Source organism: Mastigoproctus giganteus, chromosome 6 (genome assembly GCF_048544385.1).
Source record: "Mastigoproctus giganteus isolate SK-2022 chromosome 6, ASM4854438v1, whole genome shotgun sequence".
NCBI classification, from domain to species: Eukaryota; Metazoa; Arthropoda; class Arachnida; order Uropygi; family Thelyphonidae; genus Mastigoproctus; species Mastigoproctus giganteus.
The window spans coordinates 140,916,446-140,935,188 of record NC_143580.1 but is presented as its reverse complement, the minus strand read 5'-3'; the positions used below and the strand labels follow the sequence as shown (position 1 = coordinate 140,935,188).

Sequence of the window (18,743 nt, the reverse complement as noted above, 5' to 3'; positions counted from 1 at the left end):
TTGGGTCGTCAAGGACACTTGTACGACTGCATTGGAACTCCTTTTTCCACTTTTTTAGTGTCATAAGATGGACAATGCTGCCTATACACAGCTTTCATTTCTTCGTCAATTTTCTTAACTTCCTTACCCTGAAAATTGCAGGAACTTTATCACTGCTCAATACTCCACTTTGTCAACCATAGCATTCTTCCTGAGATTCCAGGCTCCACTCTGGTGTATAATCACCTACTGGAATGGAATTTCACCTGTTAGTTATTGTATATGTAGACAACTTATATTAAAAATGGCATTTTTTTACTCATGTTTTATCTAGGTCAGGGTACAAACTTTTTGATACCTCCCCCTCATATTGACAAAAAAAAATTGTAATAGTGATGCAGTGCATGCTTTAAATGAATAGTTTCAGGGTGAGAAATTGTGTTTTAAAAATTGAGAAATTTTTATTTATTTATTTTGCAGTTTGGAAGATATAAACATGCTAGCACTGATAGAAAAGTTCATTATGCTTCTAGGGGATTAAGTTGAGGCCTTTTTTTTTTTAATTCATTTCAACCAAATGGTCAGATTTATACTGTAGAAAAATAACTCCAAACTATGTAATAATATCTACCAATTTCACCATTGGGACAATACAAACATATTGATCAATCTGGTTAATTGTTGTGATGAGATTATAAAACAGTTGATGTGGTTCCACATTAGAGATTATATTATATAAACTAGAAAGGGAGAGTTAGGTTACAGGGAAGGTCCTTAGGTGAATTAGAGGCTGGCTGAATTGTAGCAGTGTAGAAGGCAAGTCCCTCAGGGATCAGTGTTTGGGTATCCTCTTTGAAGGTCATTAAATAGTTGTGTCATTCCAAATGACTAGAACCTTATTAGTGATGTTTTAGAATGATTAGGATAGTTTCAAATACTTTCTGAAAATTGGTGAAGGTTTAATGCTAATAAAAGTAAGATCTGTGACACCATTATTTTCCCCAGAACAAAAGTAAAACTAACAGGTTTGTAATTACTCGTGTCCATGTCACATTTAAATCCCCCTTTGCAAATTGGGGATACATTTGAAATCTCCAGTCTGTGAGGACCCTCCCCTGAATCAAAGGATGCTCTTATAATTATAGTTAAAGGTTTGCTTACTTCCTTTGCTATCTCCTTTAATATAACTGGACAGATCCCATCCACCCCAGGTCCTTTCTTATGATTAATTTCAACAATTTCTTCTCCACTTTACTCTCAGTATTACAAAATCATTTAGCTCCCTGCCAGAGTTTGATAATCATCTGGCCTCTACTTCCCCCCACACAGAATTCCTCATATGTGAATGTAGATGCAAAATACTCATTCAGTTTGTCATCTACCTGAGCAGGATCATCAACAGTCGAATCATTGATATCAAGTGGACCAATCTGATTCATCCCTCTTCCTTCTAGAGTTTACTTAAGTAAAGAAGTCTTTACTGTTTTTCTTTGGATCCTTTGCCAAGAATTTTTTATAATCTGCCTTCTTTTGTCTAACCTCCCTTGTGAATTGATTACAGACTAGTTTATATCTACCATGGGCTTCTGTGTTGCCTGATAATTTATATGCATCCCATGCATTTTTCTTCTCTGCCACAAGTCTCATTAGTTCATCCATTTAGTTCTTAGTTGGTATGAAAAGCCTAGTAATTTCCAACATTAATTCCTTGAATGCTTCTTATTTAGAATTTGCTGTTTGTAACATCATCAGTTCGTCCCAATGTATAGAATTTAAAAACTGTCTGATACCACTGTAGTGACCTTTACAAAAGCTAAAACCCTTCCCTTTACCTCCAATGGTAATTACATCTAAGTAAATCCCACATCAGTACACTGTGATCACTGCCACCACGTGGTGCCTTTATCTGCAGATTCTTAATGCATGAATAATCGCTGCTGATAATCAGATCAAGAATATTACTCTGTCTGGTTGCCTCTCAAACACTGCTGTTGAAAACAATCATCCAATAAATCCACCAAAGTCTTATTAGTGTACAAGTGACACATAAGAAGTTCCAATCAATGTCTGGGAAGTTAAAATCCCTCATTACAAGACATTCTGATGTACTATTTCACTCTATTTCTCTGTATAGTTGTTTGTTGTACTCATCAGCATCATTAGGCCTATAACACATTCATGCCCTTAATTTTTGCTTTCCCAGTGTCACACCAAACTGATTCAACATTGCACTGTCCACCAATGTCAACTGGGTGTGCTGCCTTAGATTTTTATGTGTTTTTTTAACTAATAGCATAACCACTACTCCCTTCATATCCTTTCTGTACACATTGTACTCCCCAAATTACAATTCTGCATTCCATATATCTATATGACAGTTGAAATCATTGTGACAATTTGTATGACATATTGAAACTATATAAGAATTATATCAATGTGAAAACCAAACCCTATCTTCATACAAAGTTGTTTGATTTTTAATAGCTTTTTCTGTATACTGTAACATACTATACCAGATGTGTAATAATATTTGTTTCCTATAAATTTAACCAACAACTAAATCTGCATCAGTCAGAGCATATAGGTCTCCAATTTGAGCTATTGGTAGGTTTTTTGGTCTGTACTTGTTAACAGGAGAGACTGCTTCTATAGGGATGGGATACACTTAAATAGAAAGGGTGCAAGAATGTTTGCTGATGCTATCGAGGCAGTGTTAGGTGGGTCAGAAAACTGCTAGAATGGGGGGATACAAGGATTAATAGATTAACAGTAGCCACTGGCAGAGGTGAAAGTGATTCTTGCACTGCTTCTATTGGTATGAGCCGCAGCCTGGAAAATAAGATACAGGATATTTCAGAGACTGCTGGGAATCATTGGGGTACAAGTAAACACATGGGTTGTGTTAGGGTAGCTAAGAAAAATAACAGGTGCATGTATACTTGCGTGTACACCAATGCTGGGAGTTTAGTAAATAAATTTGATGAATTTGAGGCATTGCTCAAAACATCAAAGGCAGATATTGTGGGGATTTCAGAGACGTGGTGTCACACAGATATGAGGAATGCAGAACTGGAATTTGGGGAGTACAATGTCTACATTGTACTCCCCAAATAGGAAGGGAAGAGGGGTTATGCTATTAGTTAAGAAATACATAAAATCCAAGGAAGTGAATCCAGTCGACATTGCTGGACAGTGCAGTGTCGAGTCAGTTTGGTGTGACATAAGCATTGGGAGATCAAAATTGAGAGTAGGAGTGTGCTATAGGCCTAATGACTCTGATGAGTATAATAAGAAACTGAACAGGGAAATAGAGTGGGCCAGTACATCAGAGAGTCTTATAATGGGGGATTTTAATTTCCCAGATATTGAGCCTCACACTAGCAAGGCTTTTGTGGATTTATTGGATGATTGTTTTCTACATCAGCATGTTCAGGAGGCAACTAGAGGGAGTAATACTCTTGATTTGATTATCAGTAGTGATTCTTCATGCATTCAGAATCTGCAGGTAAATGAACCACTAGGTGGCAGTGATCACAGTGTGCTGAAGTGGGATTTACTCAAAGAGGTAACTACCATTAGGGGTAAAGGGAAGAGTTATTGCTTTTGTAAAGGCGACTAGGATGGACTGAGACAGTATTTAAATTCTATACAGTGGGACCAACTGATGATGTTACCAACAGCAAATTCAAAATGGGAAGCATTCAAAGAACTTATCTTGGAAACAACTAGGCTTTACATACCAACTAAGAAATGTTCAAGGTTTAGGCCTAAGTGGAGGTCAGATGAACTAATGAGACATATGGCAGAGAAGGAAAATGCATGGGATACATACAAATTAACACATGACACAGAAGCCTATGATAGATACAAGTTGATCTGTAACCAAGTTACAAAGGAGGTTAGGCAGGTGAAGGCAGATTACGAGAAATCCTTGGTAAGGGATGCAAAGAAAAACAGCAAAGAGTTCTTTACTTATGTAAACTCTAGAAGGAAGGGGATGAATCAGATTGGTCCACTTGATATCGATGGGTCAACTGTTGATGATCCTGCTCAGGTAGCTAACAAACTAAATGAATATTTTGCATCAACATTCACACATGAGGAGTTGTTCAGCGAGGGGAATGGCAGAGGTGTATTCAACTCTGGCAGTAAGCTAGAGAATCTTGTAATAACTGAGAGTAAAGTAGAGGAGAAATTGTTGAAGATAAATACAAGAAAGGCACCTGGGGTGGATGGGATCTATCCAGTTATATTAAAGGAGGCAGCAAAGGAAGTAAGCAAACCCTTAGCCATAATTATGAGAGCTTTCTTGGACTCAGGGGAAGTACCCATAGACTGGAGATGTGCAAATGTGATCCCAATTCACAAGGAGGATCAAAAGGCGACACAAGTAATTATAGACCTGTTAGTTTAACTTCTGTTCCCGGAAAATTAATGGAGGCACTGGTTAAAGAAGCACTGCAGGATCATCTAGACAAGACTTCAGTTGTGTCTTCAAAACAAGACACAGCATGGTTTTGTTAAGGGGATTTACAAGTCCTTATACAATGATGCAGTCACAAAAGAACGGGATGCAGGGAATAATTTTGATATTATATACTTGGATTTCAGAAAGGCTTTTGATACTGTTGCACATGGAAGACTGCTGCACAAATTGGAGCAGTGTGGTATTGGAGGCAAATTGCTGCTATGGATAAAGGGGTGGTTGAGGGGGAGAAGACAGAGAGTGGTAATCAATGGACACTGCTCATCGTGGACTAATGTTATTAGTGGAGTCCCTCAGGGTTCAGTATTGGGTCCATTATTGTTTTCTGTATTTATAAATGATATTGATGATGGTATATCAAGCTTAATGTCCAAGTTTGCAGACGATACGAAGGTTGGCAGGGTTGTCAAGGACACTACTGACACTATGCTACTGCAACAGGATCTGGAAAGGTTGAGCAGATGGGCTGAGAGGTGGCAAATGAAGTTTAACATTGACAAATGTAAAGTACTACATATGGGAAACAGCAACCCTAGAGCAACGTATCAACTCTGTGGTACTACATTGACAGTGGTAAGGAATGAAAGGGACCTGGGGGTGGTTGTGCAGGCAGATATGAAGTTTTCTGAGCAGTGTAGACGGGCTGCAAGAGTAGCTCATAGTGTATTGTCGATGATATATAGGAATAAGGAGGTGATTATTCCCTTGTATAAGGCAGTGGTCAGGCCACACCTAGAGTACTGGATATACAGGTCTGGAGGCCTCATTTCAAGAAGGATGTAGGGATGCTGGAACGAGTACAGAGAAGCGCAACAAGATTGGTGAATGGAACAAAGGGGTGCTCTTACGAAGAACGCCTTAAGTTTTGCAAATTACAGTGTCTGGAGACTAGGCATCAGCGAGGTGATCTGATTGAGGTGTATAAAGCCTTGAATGGTTTGAGCATGCTCAGTGCTGATGGCATTCTTCCCCTTGCTCAGAAAAATCACCTGAGAGGGCATAAATTCAAATTGAGGAAAGACAGATGTAGGATAGACGTGCGGAAATTTGCCTTTAGCCAGCGGGTGGTTGGTTGGTGGAACAGACTTCCATCCCCTGTCGTGGAAGTTGATAGCCTAAATAAGTTAAGGCTCAGCTGGACAGGTATTTCGAACGAACAGAGGGGTGAAGTGGAAGTGGTTATTTTTTATTTATTTATTTATTTATTTTTATTTTATTTTATTTTATTTATTTTTATTTTTTTTTTTTGGCTGATGCTGCATAAGCTTGCTTTCTTTCATCAAATGCCTCTACTAATGCTAATGCTTCAGCAAAATTACTGGCCTCAGAAAAACTTACTTTATAAATAGATAAGTATGTCCAAAAAGTCTTAATACTCAAAAGTGTAACAGCTAAAATATCTGAAACATAACACACATCATATCTGACATTAAAAAAAAAAAAGAATCTTTTGTTAATGCTCTCAATATAGACTGCTCCAATATTATATGAATGAGTTTTGTTAATGCTCCTATACAGATAGTGCACATTGTTATAATAGTGGAAAATGATGCAAGAAAGCAAGCTTATATAGCATCAGCCAAAAAAAAACTACACACCTCTCCCATCCATACTCTTCTTCTTTTAATTTATTCAAACCACCCACTTCCACAACAACAGATGAAAGCCTGTACCAACAATCAGCCATCCGCTAGCTGAATGCAAACTTCCACACATCTATCCTGAAATCTTGCTTCCTCAACTTAAATTTATGCCTTCTCATGTGTAAAGTCTCAGCAAGAAGAAGAAGAAGAAGAAGAAGAATGCTATTAACATTCAGCTTACTCAATCCATTCAAGTCATTCAGATCACCCCATAGGTACCCAGTCTCCAGGTGCTGCAATTTTCAGAGCTGAACTGAAGCCTTTCTAGGCAAGAGCACCCTTTTGTTCCCTTTGCTAATCTGGTTTCTCTTCTCTGCACTTGTTCTAGCAGATCTTCTTCTTTCCTAAAGTGATGCTGATCGCACTAACCTCTATATAATACTCAAGATGCGGCCTAACCATGGCCTAGTACAAAAGGATTATCACTTCCTTATCCCTGCTAGAAAATGTTCTGTGAATCATTCAAAAAAGCCTATGAGCGGTCATGACAGCACTACTTAGAAAATTTTGTATCTGACTGCATAATTATGACATGTCTTTTTCATTTTCCGCTACCTTGAATATAGTACCTCACAGTTGATAAGGTAATCTGGGATTACTGCCCCATATGCAGTATCTTACATTTGTTAATGTTAAACTGCCATTTCTGAGCCCATCATCCCAGTTTTCCAAGTAGCTCACCCTGATTACTGTCATCAATCACCCTACCAACCTTTATATCATCTGAAAATTTAGACATTAAGTTTGATATACCTTCACCAATATCATTAATAAATATTGAAAACAATGTGCCTAGCACTGAACCCTAGGGGGACTTCACTAATAACGTTAGTCCACAAAGAGCATTGCCCATTGATAAACACTCTCTGTCTTCTTCCACTTAACCATCCCTTTATCCATAGCAGTAACTTGCCCATAATGCCACTTTGCACTAATTTGTACAGCAGTCTTTTTTTGTGCAAAAGTATCAAAAGCCTTCCCGAAATCCAAGTATACGATATCAAAATTATTCTTTGCATCCTGTTCTTCGGTCACTGCATCATAGTAACCTCTCAGATTGGTTAGACAGGACCACCCCCTGACAAGTCCATGCTGTTACTGCAGTATAATTGCATTCTGTCAAGATAGTCCTTCATTACTTCTTTAACCAGTGACTCCATTATTTTCCCTGGAATAGATGTTAAGCTAACAGGTCTGTAATTACTCGTGTCACCTTTTGTTCCCCCTTTATGAATTTGACACAATTCACTCATCTCCAGTCCATAGGGACCTGCCCTGGATCCAAGGATGCTCTCATTATTATGTCCAAGGGTTTGTCTTAACTCTTTTTTTTTCACTCTCGTATTTTCTTGTGAAAACCTTATTTTAATCTAATGTGGTCCCAACCCTTAAACCACATTGCTAATAAATGCAAAACTTGAAGGAGTTTACTTATGCATTGGTAATGCACACACACATCACTTCTACTACAAGATAGTTTTGATGCATCATTTTAATTATTTCTCATATTATGAATACCTTCACAGAGAGTTGCAATGGTATTGCACTACCTCGTATAAGTAACGCTTCACCTATAGAGAAGACTATTGTTACTTATTCTCGGCAGACACCACCACTACCCAGATAGCACCCTTACAAAGCTTTTTGGCTCCCTCTTCAGTGGGTGGGTAGGTACCCTGTTGCAATAGCGACAACCCAGTTATGAAATATAACTCCACAATATGAGAGATGCCTGATGGTGTGCGTGCTTTAATCTAAAAGATATTTCTTGACTAAATGCCTAAGAGTATGAAAGAGTTTACTTATGCATGGGTAATGCATAAGCGATATAATTAGTAATATAATTGTGTTATAATTGATCGATAATTATAATTAGTGATATAATTAAGATATAATTAAAGATATATAATTCACGATGCATAAGCAATTCACAATATGAGATATAATTAAAATGATGCATTAAAACCACCTTGGTAGTAGAAATGATGTGTGTGCATTACCCATGCATAAGTAAACTCCTTCATACTCTTAGGCATTTAGCCAAGAATATCATTTAAATGCAAAACTTAATTTTGTACTTAGAATATACAGTGTGGCCCTGACTTCCGATGACATTGACATCTGATATTATCAGGAACCGATTTACCTTCTATATGGCACCTCCATAGCCAGGTGGGCAGGAGCAGCAGTGCGTAGCATATGCTTCTTGATTAGACCGTGGTTCGAGCCCGTGACCACCAAATACGGAGGATGCGGAAAGGTCAGGGAATGACCACCGCATATCCCCGGAGCAATATGGCCTTAGTTGCTAATGCTCCTAAAAACCAAATAACAACAACAACAACAATCTTCTATATGATCTTTAATTTTAAGGACCGATGATATTTGCAGGAACTGATATAGCTGAAATGATGCATTGGTGGATTTTTTCAGATGTGTGGCATGCAGAACATCATTCATACAATTATTCTCAACCAATTGGCATCTTTGTTATTGTTCAACACAACATTCCTGCATGTTACAGTACTTCAAACAGTTTGTTTATCATCTGTTTGATGCACTTGTCCAGTGTGCAAGCAGGGTGTATTTTTGTTCATTATACAAAACTGACCTCTTCTGGAAGAGAATGCCCAAGAGAATGTACCTCACTAAGAATGATGCAAGTTTACCTGGACCTATGGAAGATAGGCTCACTCTCCCGTTGGGTGCCAATGCCTCTGGAGATTTTAAGCTGAAGCCTTTGCAGGTTTATCATTCTAACATCCCCAGAGTATTTAAGCAACAAAACTTCAATAAAAGCATTCTGGGAGCATTTTGGCACAGTAATAAGTAGACCTACGTAGTAGTAGTAGTGGCATGTGATGCAAGAAAGCAAGTGTGTGAGCTTATGCAGCGTCAGCCAAAAAAAAAAAAAAAAAAAAATCACACCATTGCCTCCAAATGCCTGTCCAGTACCTTCTTAAATTTATTCAACCTATCAACTTCCACAACGACAGATGGAAGTTTGTTCCAGCAATTAACCACCCGCTGGAAGGCAAATTTCTGACATCTATTCTACGTCTGTCTTTTCTTAATTTGAATTTATGCCCCCTTAGGTTCGTAATCTGAACAAGTGGAAAGATCCCATCAGAATTCAGCGTGCTCAACCCATTCAAGGCCTTATATACTTCAATCAGATCACCAGGTGCCTAGTCTCCAGCCACTGCAATTTGCAGAACATAAGCCTCTCTTGGTAAGAGGATCCCTTCATTCCCCTCACCAATCTTGTTGCCCTTCTCTGTACACGCTCAAGTAAATCTACATCCTTCCTAAAATGAGGCCTCCAGACCTGTACGTAGTACTCAAGGCATGGCCTGACCATTGCCTTATGCAGAGGGATAATCACTTCCTTTTCCCTGCTAGCAAAATTACTATATATCATTGACAAAACCCCATGACCTGCCCTGGCAGCCTGTCTGCATTGCTCAGAAAACTTCATATCTGACTGCACAATTACTCCCAGGTCTTTATCATTTTCTACCACTTTAAGTGTAGTACCACATAGTTGGTACGTTTCTCTGGGGTTATTTCTACCCATATGCAGTACTTTGCATTTGTCAAGGTTAAACTTCAGTTGCCACTTCTTAGCCCATCTGCCCAAATTATCTAGATCCTGTTGCTACTGCAACAGGATCTAGATAATTACAAGATATTTACAGGATATTTAGATAATACAAGATAATTACAGGTTACAAGATATGTCTTCAAGGAATGGGCATTTGAAGCCCTTCAGTGAAGAGTTATCTTGAGAAAAATAAGCTTCCTGCAAAGGCACTGCTCCTGCTGGCTAATGTACCAGACCATGATCCTGACCTTGTTCAATCTCTTGAGGCACAATTTAGCATTAGCTTTAGCACATGATGCAAGAAAGCAAGCTTATATAGCATCAGCCAAAAAAAAAACAAAAAAAAAAACAACACACACCCTCTCATTTCACCCGTCGACTCACTCAAAATGTTTGTCTAGTTCTGCCTTGAATCTGTTTAAGCTATCAACTCAACTTCTACAATGACAGATGGAAGTTTGTTCCACAAACCAACTACCTGCTGGCTATAGGCAAACTTCCACACATCTATCCTACAACTATCTTTCCTCAATTTGAGGCGCCTCCGTAGCCAGGTGGGAAGGAGCAGCAGTGCGTAGCACACGCTTCTTGATTAGACTGGGGTTCGAGCCCATCACCACCAAATACGGAGGATGCGGGAAGGTCAGGAAATGACCACCGCATATCCCAGAGCAATATGGCCTTAGTTGCTAATGCTCCTAAAAACCAAATAATAAAACAAACTAACTAACAAACAAACCTCAATTTGAATTTATGCCCTCTCAGGTGATTATTGTGAGCAAGAGGAAGAATCCATCAGCATAGAGCATGTTCGAACCATTCAAGGCTTTATACACCTCAATCAGATCACCTCGCAGGTGCCTAGTCTGCAGATGCTGTAATTTGCAAAACTTAAGCCTTTCTTCATAAGAGCAACCCTTTGTTTCATTCAGTAATCTTGTTGCCCTTCTCTGTACTTGTTCCAAAAGCTCTACATCCTTCTTAAAATTAGGCCTCCAGACTTTTATACAGTACTTAAGGTGTGACCTGACCATTGCTTTATACAAGGGGATGATCACCTCCTTATTCCTGCTAGAAAACTTCCTGTATATCATTGAGCTACTCTTGCAGACCATCTGCACTGCTCAGAAAACTTCATATCTGCCTGCACACTCCCTACCACTATCACTTTAGTACCACACAGTTGATACTTTACTCTGGGGTTACTGCTTCCCATATGCAGTAATTTACATTTGTCAATGTTAAACTTCAGTTGCCACCTCTCATCCCATCTGCTCAACTTTTCTAGATCCTGTTGCAGCAACATACTGTCATTAGTGTCATTAACCATCCTGCCGACCTTCGTATCGTCTGCAACCTTTGAAATTAAGCCTGATATACTATCATCAATATCATTGATTAATACAGAAAAACAACAATGGACCCAACACTGAACCCTGGGAAACTCCACTAATAACATTAGTCCACAAAGAGCAGTGTTAATTAATTACCACTCTCTGTCTTCTCCCACTCAACCATCCTTTTATCCATAGTAGCAATTTGCCTCCAGTGCCACACTGCTCCAATATGTGCAGCCATCTTCCATGTGCAATAGTATCAAAAGCGTTTCTAAGATCCAAATATATGATATCAAAATTATACTTTGCATCCAGTTCCTTTGTGACTTCATCATAGTATCCAATTAAATTGGTCAGATAAGCCCCTTGACAAACCCATGCTGTGTCCGAGCTATAACTGAAGTCTTGTCTAGATGATCCTGCAATGCTCCTTTAACCAGTGCCTCCATTAATTTCCCCTTGAAGAGAAGTTAAACTAACAGGTCTGTAATTACATGTGTCTTCCTTTGATCCTCCTTTGTGGATCAAAGGAGGGAGGGGATTGGAATGCCAGATGTGTATTAAACTCTAGCAGTAAGCTAGATAATCTTGTAATAACTGAGAGTAAAGATGGAATCTATCCAGTTATATTAAAGGAGGCAGCAAAGGAAGTAAGCAAACCCTTAGCCATAATTTTGATAGCTTCCTTGGACTGAGGGGAGGTACCCATGGACTGGAGATGTGCAAATGTGACCCCAATCCACAAAGGAAGATCAAAGGGAGACACAGGTAATTACAGACCTGTTAGATTGGGGTCACATTTGCACATCTCCAGTCCATGGGTACCTCCCGTCAGTCCAAGGAAGCTATCAATATTATGGCTAAGGGTTTGCTTACTTCCTTTGCTGCCTCCTTTAATATAACTGGATAGATTACATCTTTACTCTCAGTTATTACAAGATTATCTAGCTTACTGCTAGTGTTTAATACACATCTGGCATTCCTCCTCCCTGAATAACTCCTCATGTGTGAATGTCAATGCAAAATATTCATTTAGTTTGTTAGCTACCTGAGAAGAATCATCAACAGTTGAACCATCGATATCAAATGGACCAATCTGATTCGTCCCCCTTTCTTCTAGAGTTTACATAAGTAAAGAACTCCTTGCTGTTTTTCTTTGCATCCTTTGCCAAAGGTTTCTCGTAATCTGCCTTTGCCTGCCTAACCTCCTTTGTGACTTGGTTACAGACCAGTTTATATCTATCATAGGCTTTTGTGTCACTTGTTAATTTATATGTTGTAACCCATGCATTTTTGTTTTCTGCCACCTGTCTAATTAGTTCATCTGACATCCATTTAGGCCTAAATCTTGAACAGTATTTCTTTGTTGGTATGAAAAGCCTAGTAGCTTCCAAGATTAATTCTTTGAATGCTTCCTATTTTAAATTTGCTGTTGGTAACATCATCAGTTGGTCCCACCGTATAGAATTTAAACACTGTCTCATCCCACTGTAGTCACCTTTATGAAAGCAAAAACCCTTCCCTTTACTCCTGATGGTAGTTACCTCTTTGAGTAAATCGAACTTCAGCACACTGTGATCACAGTCACCTAGTGGTTCCTTTATCTCCAGATTCTTAATGCATGAAGAATCACTACTGATAATCAGATCAGGGGTATTACTCCCTTTAGTTGCCTCCTGAATATGCTGCTTTAGAAAACAATCATCCAATAAATCCACATTTGACTTTGTTCAAGTCAAATTTTTGCTACCCAACACACTCTTCTTCTTCAACCAATGGACCAGAAAGTCCATTGTTTGTCAGTTGTGTCTGGTCCAACCAATGGACCAGAAAATCCATTGGAAAATCCATTACCCCCAGGGGCTCACATCTGGTGAGTATGGCTTGGCACACCCAGGGTCCTGAGCCGGATATCATCATTCTTCTCTTTCTTGGTGATTCCCGTCTACTTCTGACTCTCTCTTTCTCTCACTCACAGGGTAATTCAGAAATTATTATTATTATTTTTTGGCTGGTGCAGCATAATCTTTAGGCTTCCTTGCACTATATGGCTAGTAATAATAATAATAATAAAGTGATGCAAACTTCAAGAAAATATATACCAAATAATATTTTCAAGTTGCTTTGCATGACCTTTTTTTAAAATGCTGTCACACTCAAAGATTTGTGGAGGTTGAAGTTCAACATTCTGGCATGTGTAAGGCTAATCATAAGTACTTGGAATGATGCTTCTACCAGATGCTTAAATTCAGTCTGGAAAAACATTTGGCCTTTAATCATCCATAACTTTGATGACTGATTTGAATATGGTGCTTTGACAAATGATATTGTCACTCTTGATAAATCAATGGGTCTGGAGGTTGACAAAGAGGATGTGGAGGAATAGACACTGATGGGCATGAGCTGACTACAGAGGAGTACAAGAGTTGGATAAAATTACAAAGAGTGACTCTGGAGAGGAAGAACAGTACACTCAAAAAGTGTCAGCTGAAGAGTTCAAGACTGTGAGTTCTTATTGAGAGAATTTACAAGAAGTGGTAAAAAACACCCCAACATTGAAAACACTGAGCTCATGATGTGCAAAATGGAAGACGAAGTCATTTCTTACTTCAAGAGACTACAAATAGTCATAAAAAGCAGTCCGCTTTGGACAGTTTCTTTGCCAGAAGAGACAGTTTCTTTTGTGTTTTTTCAAAACACAAAAGACTGAAAAGAGACATGACTTCTAATCTAATTCCACCACCACTATGTCACCATTTATGTCATGAGCCCTGCACTTCAAGTCTAAGGTAAATGCTAATTTATTGTTTGGTTTTTATTTTTAGAGGTTTTATAACTATTTATTAAATAATCTTTATAAAACACTAATTTTTAATGTAAAACTCAAGTATAACATGTAAGAAATATCTATTTCATGGTGGAGTCGCCTACCAAGAGTTTAGAACGAATTACAGGAAATCACTGTATTTTTGGTTACAACTTACAATATTTTCAACATACAATGGGTTTTGTGGAACAGATTACCATCGGATGTTGGGGCCCCCAGTGTAGTGCTTTTCCCCATATTTTTTATAATACTGTACTGTCTCTATGAAGCCAGTTCCTGTGTATGCTCAAAGTTTATATTGTATATAACAGCTTGTAAATTCTGTGTTTACATCACAAATTATTACTTTTATTATTCATATTTTCTGTATCATATACAGGTTTTATTAGGAAAAAAACAAACTATATTTATGCTTATAATTTTCTGTATTTTTACTATGGCTGTGCACTGCTACACATGAAAAAAGTTGTTAATTATTGTTGATTATATCTGTAGGCAACATCTTGCTAATTCACAAATGACCCAAAAGGAGTGTGTTTATTTAATTTGAAACTGTTTTCTTCCAAAAATTTAGACATGGCTTAGATTGTCTTAAATTTGAAAGCTGTTTCTTAGGTTGTCATAGATTTGAAAGTTCTCTCTTACTTTGCCTTAGACTTGAAAGTTCCATAGGTTGGATGAATATAATCTGTATTTTCTTTTTATAGCAATGCACCGAGCCTTTCAACATGACCTGTACCGTTTGCGCTTGTCTGTTGCCAGAGCATATGTAAAAGCTCTGACTTCTAGTCTCAATCCAGTGTCATATAATGCTGTTGATCCTTTGAAACTTTCTGCACAGGTAAGCTCTATATCATTATCACAAGTATAAAAGATGGGCTTCAGTTGAAGCACAGAAAATGTGTATATTTTATTTGAATTGGTAATTACATTGAGAAAGATCTGCTCTGGGGAGGATGTTTGGGCACTTCTCAAAAAATCTGTACACTGTTCTAACTTTAATAACCTTTTATTCTTCTGGGGATGAGAAGGATGTTATTATGCAGCAATGAAATACTACTCAACATACATTAACACATGGAAATACATTGTAGGAGAAGTATTTTGTACACAAGTGAATAAATAGCTAAAAATAAGACACAAAACTGTGAAGAGAAACATGAATTTATTGAATATTAAAGTCATCACATTTAACAACTGATAATGGCTCAGAGGAGTAGATGTTTTGCTGACATTCCAAGAACTGCCTTGCTCTCTTCTTCTGTGGCTGTAAAGAAATACAGAAATATATAAGAAATTATATAAATAACATGAAAGTAATAAATTACAAAAAAAAAAACCTTACACCTAGAATTTAATTTGAGGTGGAAGCAACCAAGGTTGACTCACTTACAGATAATTTACATATTTTCATTTATAACCATTTTTGTAACCAGTTTCTGATCTTTGTCAAATCCTGGGCATAGAAACTAATTATGGGAGAACCGATGCTTCTGGGGTATATGCTTGATATCAAATGTACTGCAGAGGCATATTTGTCTCTCAGTGTCTTCCTAGGCCAATTTAAAGATATAATTGAAGCAATATTTAATCCAGCAGTGGTTGTGCTACACTACTCAGGTGCCACACAAAAAGAATCTTTGTGCAAAAATGTTTGGTTTGAACTTGATGACTGAAATTTTCTTTCTGTTCTAAAAATATAAACATTGTGTCAGTAGAATAGCTTTTGATGTGAAATTTTATGCTTTCACAGCATAATCTTGATCGAACACTTGTAAAGAGCAGTGTGACAACTTTTTTTGGTTAGTGGTACTGGCATTAGCATTTTAGAACTAATTAGCATTAGTATTCAAGGAGTACTTTGCATCTACATTCACACATGTGGGATTCTCTAAGGAGGTGGAAGCCAGAAGTTAATCAAACTCTAACAGGGAGCTAAATGATTTTATATAATAACTGAGAGGAAAGTGGAAGAGAAATTGTTGAAGTTAAACATAAGAAAGGCACCTGTGGTAGATGGCATCTATCGAATTGTATTAAGTGAGGCAGCAAAAGAACTAAGCAAACCCTTGGCCATAATTATGGGAGCATCCTTGGATTCAGGGTAAGTCCCCATGGACTGAAGAAGTGCACATGTATCCCCAATTCACAAAGGATGAGACAAGTAATTACAGACCTGTTAGTTTAACTTCTGTTCCAGGGAAAAATAATGGAGTCACTGGTTAGAGAGATAATGCACGATCATCTAGTCAAGATTACAATTATAATTCAGACACAGCATGGGTTTGTTAAGGGGAAATCTTGTCTGACCAATTTGATTGGGTACTACAGTGTCGTCACAAAGGAACTCGATGCAGAAAATAATTTTGATATCATATACTTGGATTTCAGGAAAGCTTTTGATACCATTGCACATAAAAGAACTGCTGTACAAATTAGAGCAGTGTGGCATTAAGGGCAAATTGCTGCTATGGATAAAGGGATGGCTGAATGTGAGAAGAGTGTGGTGATTAGTGGACACTGGTCTTTGTGGACTAATGTCCACAAAGACCAGTGTCCATCAGAGTGGACACTGGTGTAAAGTGGAGTCCATCAGAGTTTAGTGTTGGGCCCATTGTTGTTTTTTATATTTATCAGTGATATTGATGAGAGTATATCAGTTTTAATGTCCAGGTTTGCAGATGATACAAAGGTTGGCAGGGTTGTTAATGAAAGTAATAACAGTATGCTACTGCAACAGATCTAGAAAATTTAGGTAGTAGACTGAGAAATGGCAACTGAAGTTTAACATTGGCAAATACAAAGTACTGTATATGGGTAGCAAGTAACCTCAGAGTAACCTACTAACGGTGTGGTACTACACTCAGAGTAGTGGAGAATGAAACAGACCTGGGGATAATTGCACAGTCAGATATGAAGTTTTCTGAGCAGTGCAGACGGTCTGCAAGAGTAGCTCATGGTGTCTTGTCAATGATATACAGTAATTTTTCTAGCAGGGATAAGGAGGTGATTATCCCTTTGTATTAGGCAATGATCAGGTCACACCGTGAGTGCTGAATACAGGTCTGGAGGCTTCATTTTAGTAAGGATGTACAGCAGCTGGAATGGCTACAGAGAAGGGCAAATTGATTGATGAGGGGAACAAAGGGGTTCTCTTACCAAGAAAGGCTTCAGTTTGACAAATTGCAGTGTCTGACAACTAGGCACCTGAAAGGGGATCTGACTGAAGTGTTTAAGGCTTTGAATGGTTTGAGCAAGCTCAATGCTAATGGGATTCTTCCACTTGCTTAGACTACACATGAGGATGTAAAAATTCAAATGGAGGAAAGATGATTGAAGAATAGATGTGCAGAAATTTAACATTAACAAATGTAAAATACTGCATATGGGAAGCAGTAACCCCAGAGTAATGTATCGACTGTGTGGTACCACACTGACAGTGGTAGAGAATGAAAAAGACCTGGTGGGTAATTGTGCAGGCAGATATGAAGTTTTCTGAGCAGTGCATACAGTCTGCAAGAGCAGCTCATGGTGTGTTGTCAATGATATACAGGAATTTTTCTAGCAGGGATAAGGTGGTGATTTTAAGAAGAAGGATGTAGAAGTTGCTCATTTTAAGAAGGATGTAGAGTTGCTGGAATGAGTACAGAGAAGGGCAACAAGATTATTGACTGGAACAAAGGGTTGCTCTTGCAAAGAAAGGCTTAAGTTTTGCAAATTACAGTGTTTGGAGACTAAGCACCTGCGAGGTTATCTGATTGAGGTGTATAAAGCCTTGAATGGTTTGGGCATGCTCAATGCTGATGGGATTCTTCCTCTTACTCAGAATAATCGCCTGAGAGGGCATAAATTCAAATTTAGGAAAGACAGTGTAGGAAAAAGGTGCGCAAGTTTGCCTTCAGCCAGCAGGTGGTTGATTGCTGGAACAAACTTCCATATGTCATCGTAGAGGTTGATAGCTTGAATCGATTCAAGGCAGAACTTGACAAACATTTGGAGCGAGTGGAAGGGTGAAATGAGAAGAGTTCCCCCCCCCCTTTGGCTGATGCTATATAAGCTTGCTCTCTTGCATTATGTGCCTTTACTAATGCTAAATAAAGTTCAAATCTTGTCAGGAAAGCTATATTTACTATATATATTACTATATATATTTACTATATATACTATATATATATTTGCTATATATATTAGAAATTTAAGATGTTTAAATCTGTGTTAGCAATTTTATTGGGTTTCTAAATTTTTTTTAGTGTTTTTCTTACCAAACTGAAATTTTTTTTTTGAGTGCTCAGCCCCTATTTTTTCCATAAGCCCTGTTGTTTTTAAGGTGCAAAATACCATAACGCAAAGAATTTTAGGAACACCTGTATGGCATTACAGCAGAATTAATTGTACTTGAATTTCAGGACAGCTTTGATACTGTTGCACATGGAAGACAAATTGGATAAATTAGAGCAGTATGGCATTAGGGGTAAGTTGCTACAATGGATAAAAGGATGGTTGGGTGGGAGTAGATAGTAAGTGGTAATCAATTGATGCTGCTTTTCGTGGACTAATGTTATTATTGGTTCCCCCAGTGTTTGGCCCATTGTTGTTTTGTATATTTAACAATGATATTGATGAATGTATATCAGGCTTAATGTGCAAGTTTGCAGATGAGGGTAGATTGGATGAGAACAGCAACATTGACAAATGCATATGGATAGCAGTAACCCAAGAGAAACATACTAACCATGTGGTACTACACTGAAGGCAGCAGAGAATGAAAAAGACCTGGGGGTAATTGTGCAGTCAAATATGAAGTTTTCTGAGCAGTGCTGACATGCTACTGGGGAAGATCATGGGGGTATTGTCAATGATATACAGG

General features: G+C 38.1%; 1 protein-coding gene across 1 annotated transcript in view; it reads left to right on the top strand.

Moving 5' to 3' along the window:
- The window catches only part of BBS1 (Bardet-Biedl syndrome 1), a 235,284-nt gene that overhangs the window by 164,648 nt on the left and 51,893 nt on the right, over positions 1-18,743 (top strand). Inside the window, exon 13 of the mRNA XM_090375359.1 lies at positions 14,584-14,717. Within this exon, the coding sequence (XP_090231485.1) occupies positions 14,584-14,717 (134 nt within the window). The remainder of the gene's footprint in view (positions 1-14,583; positions 14,718-18,743) is intronic.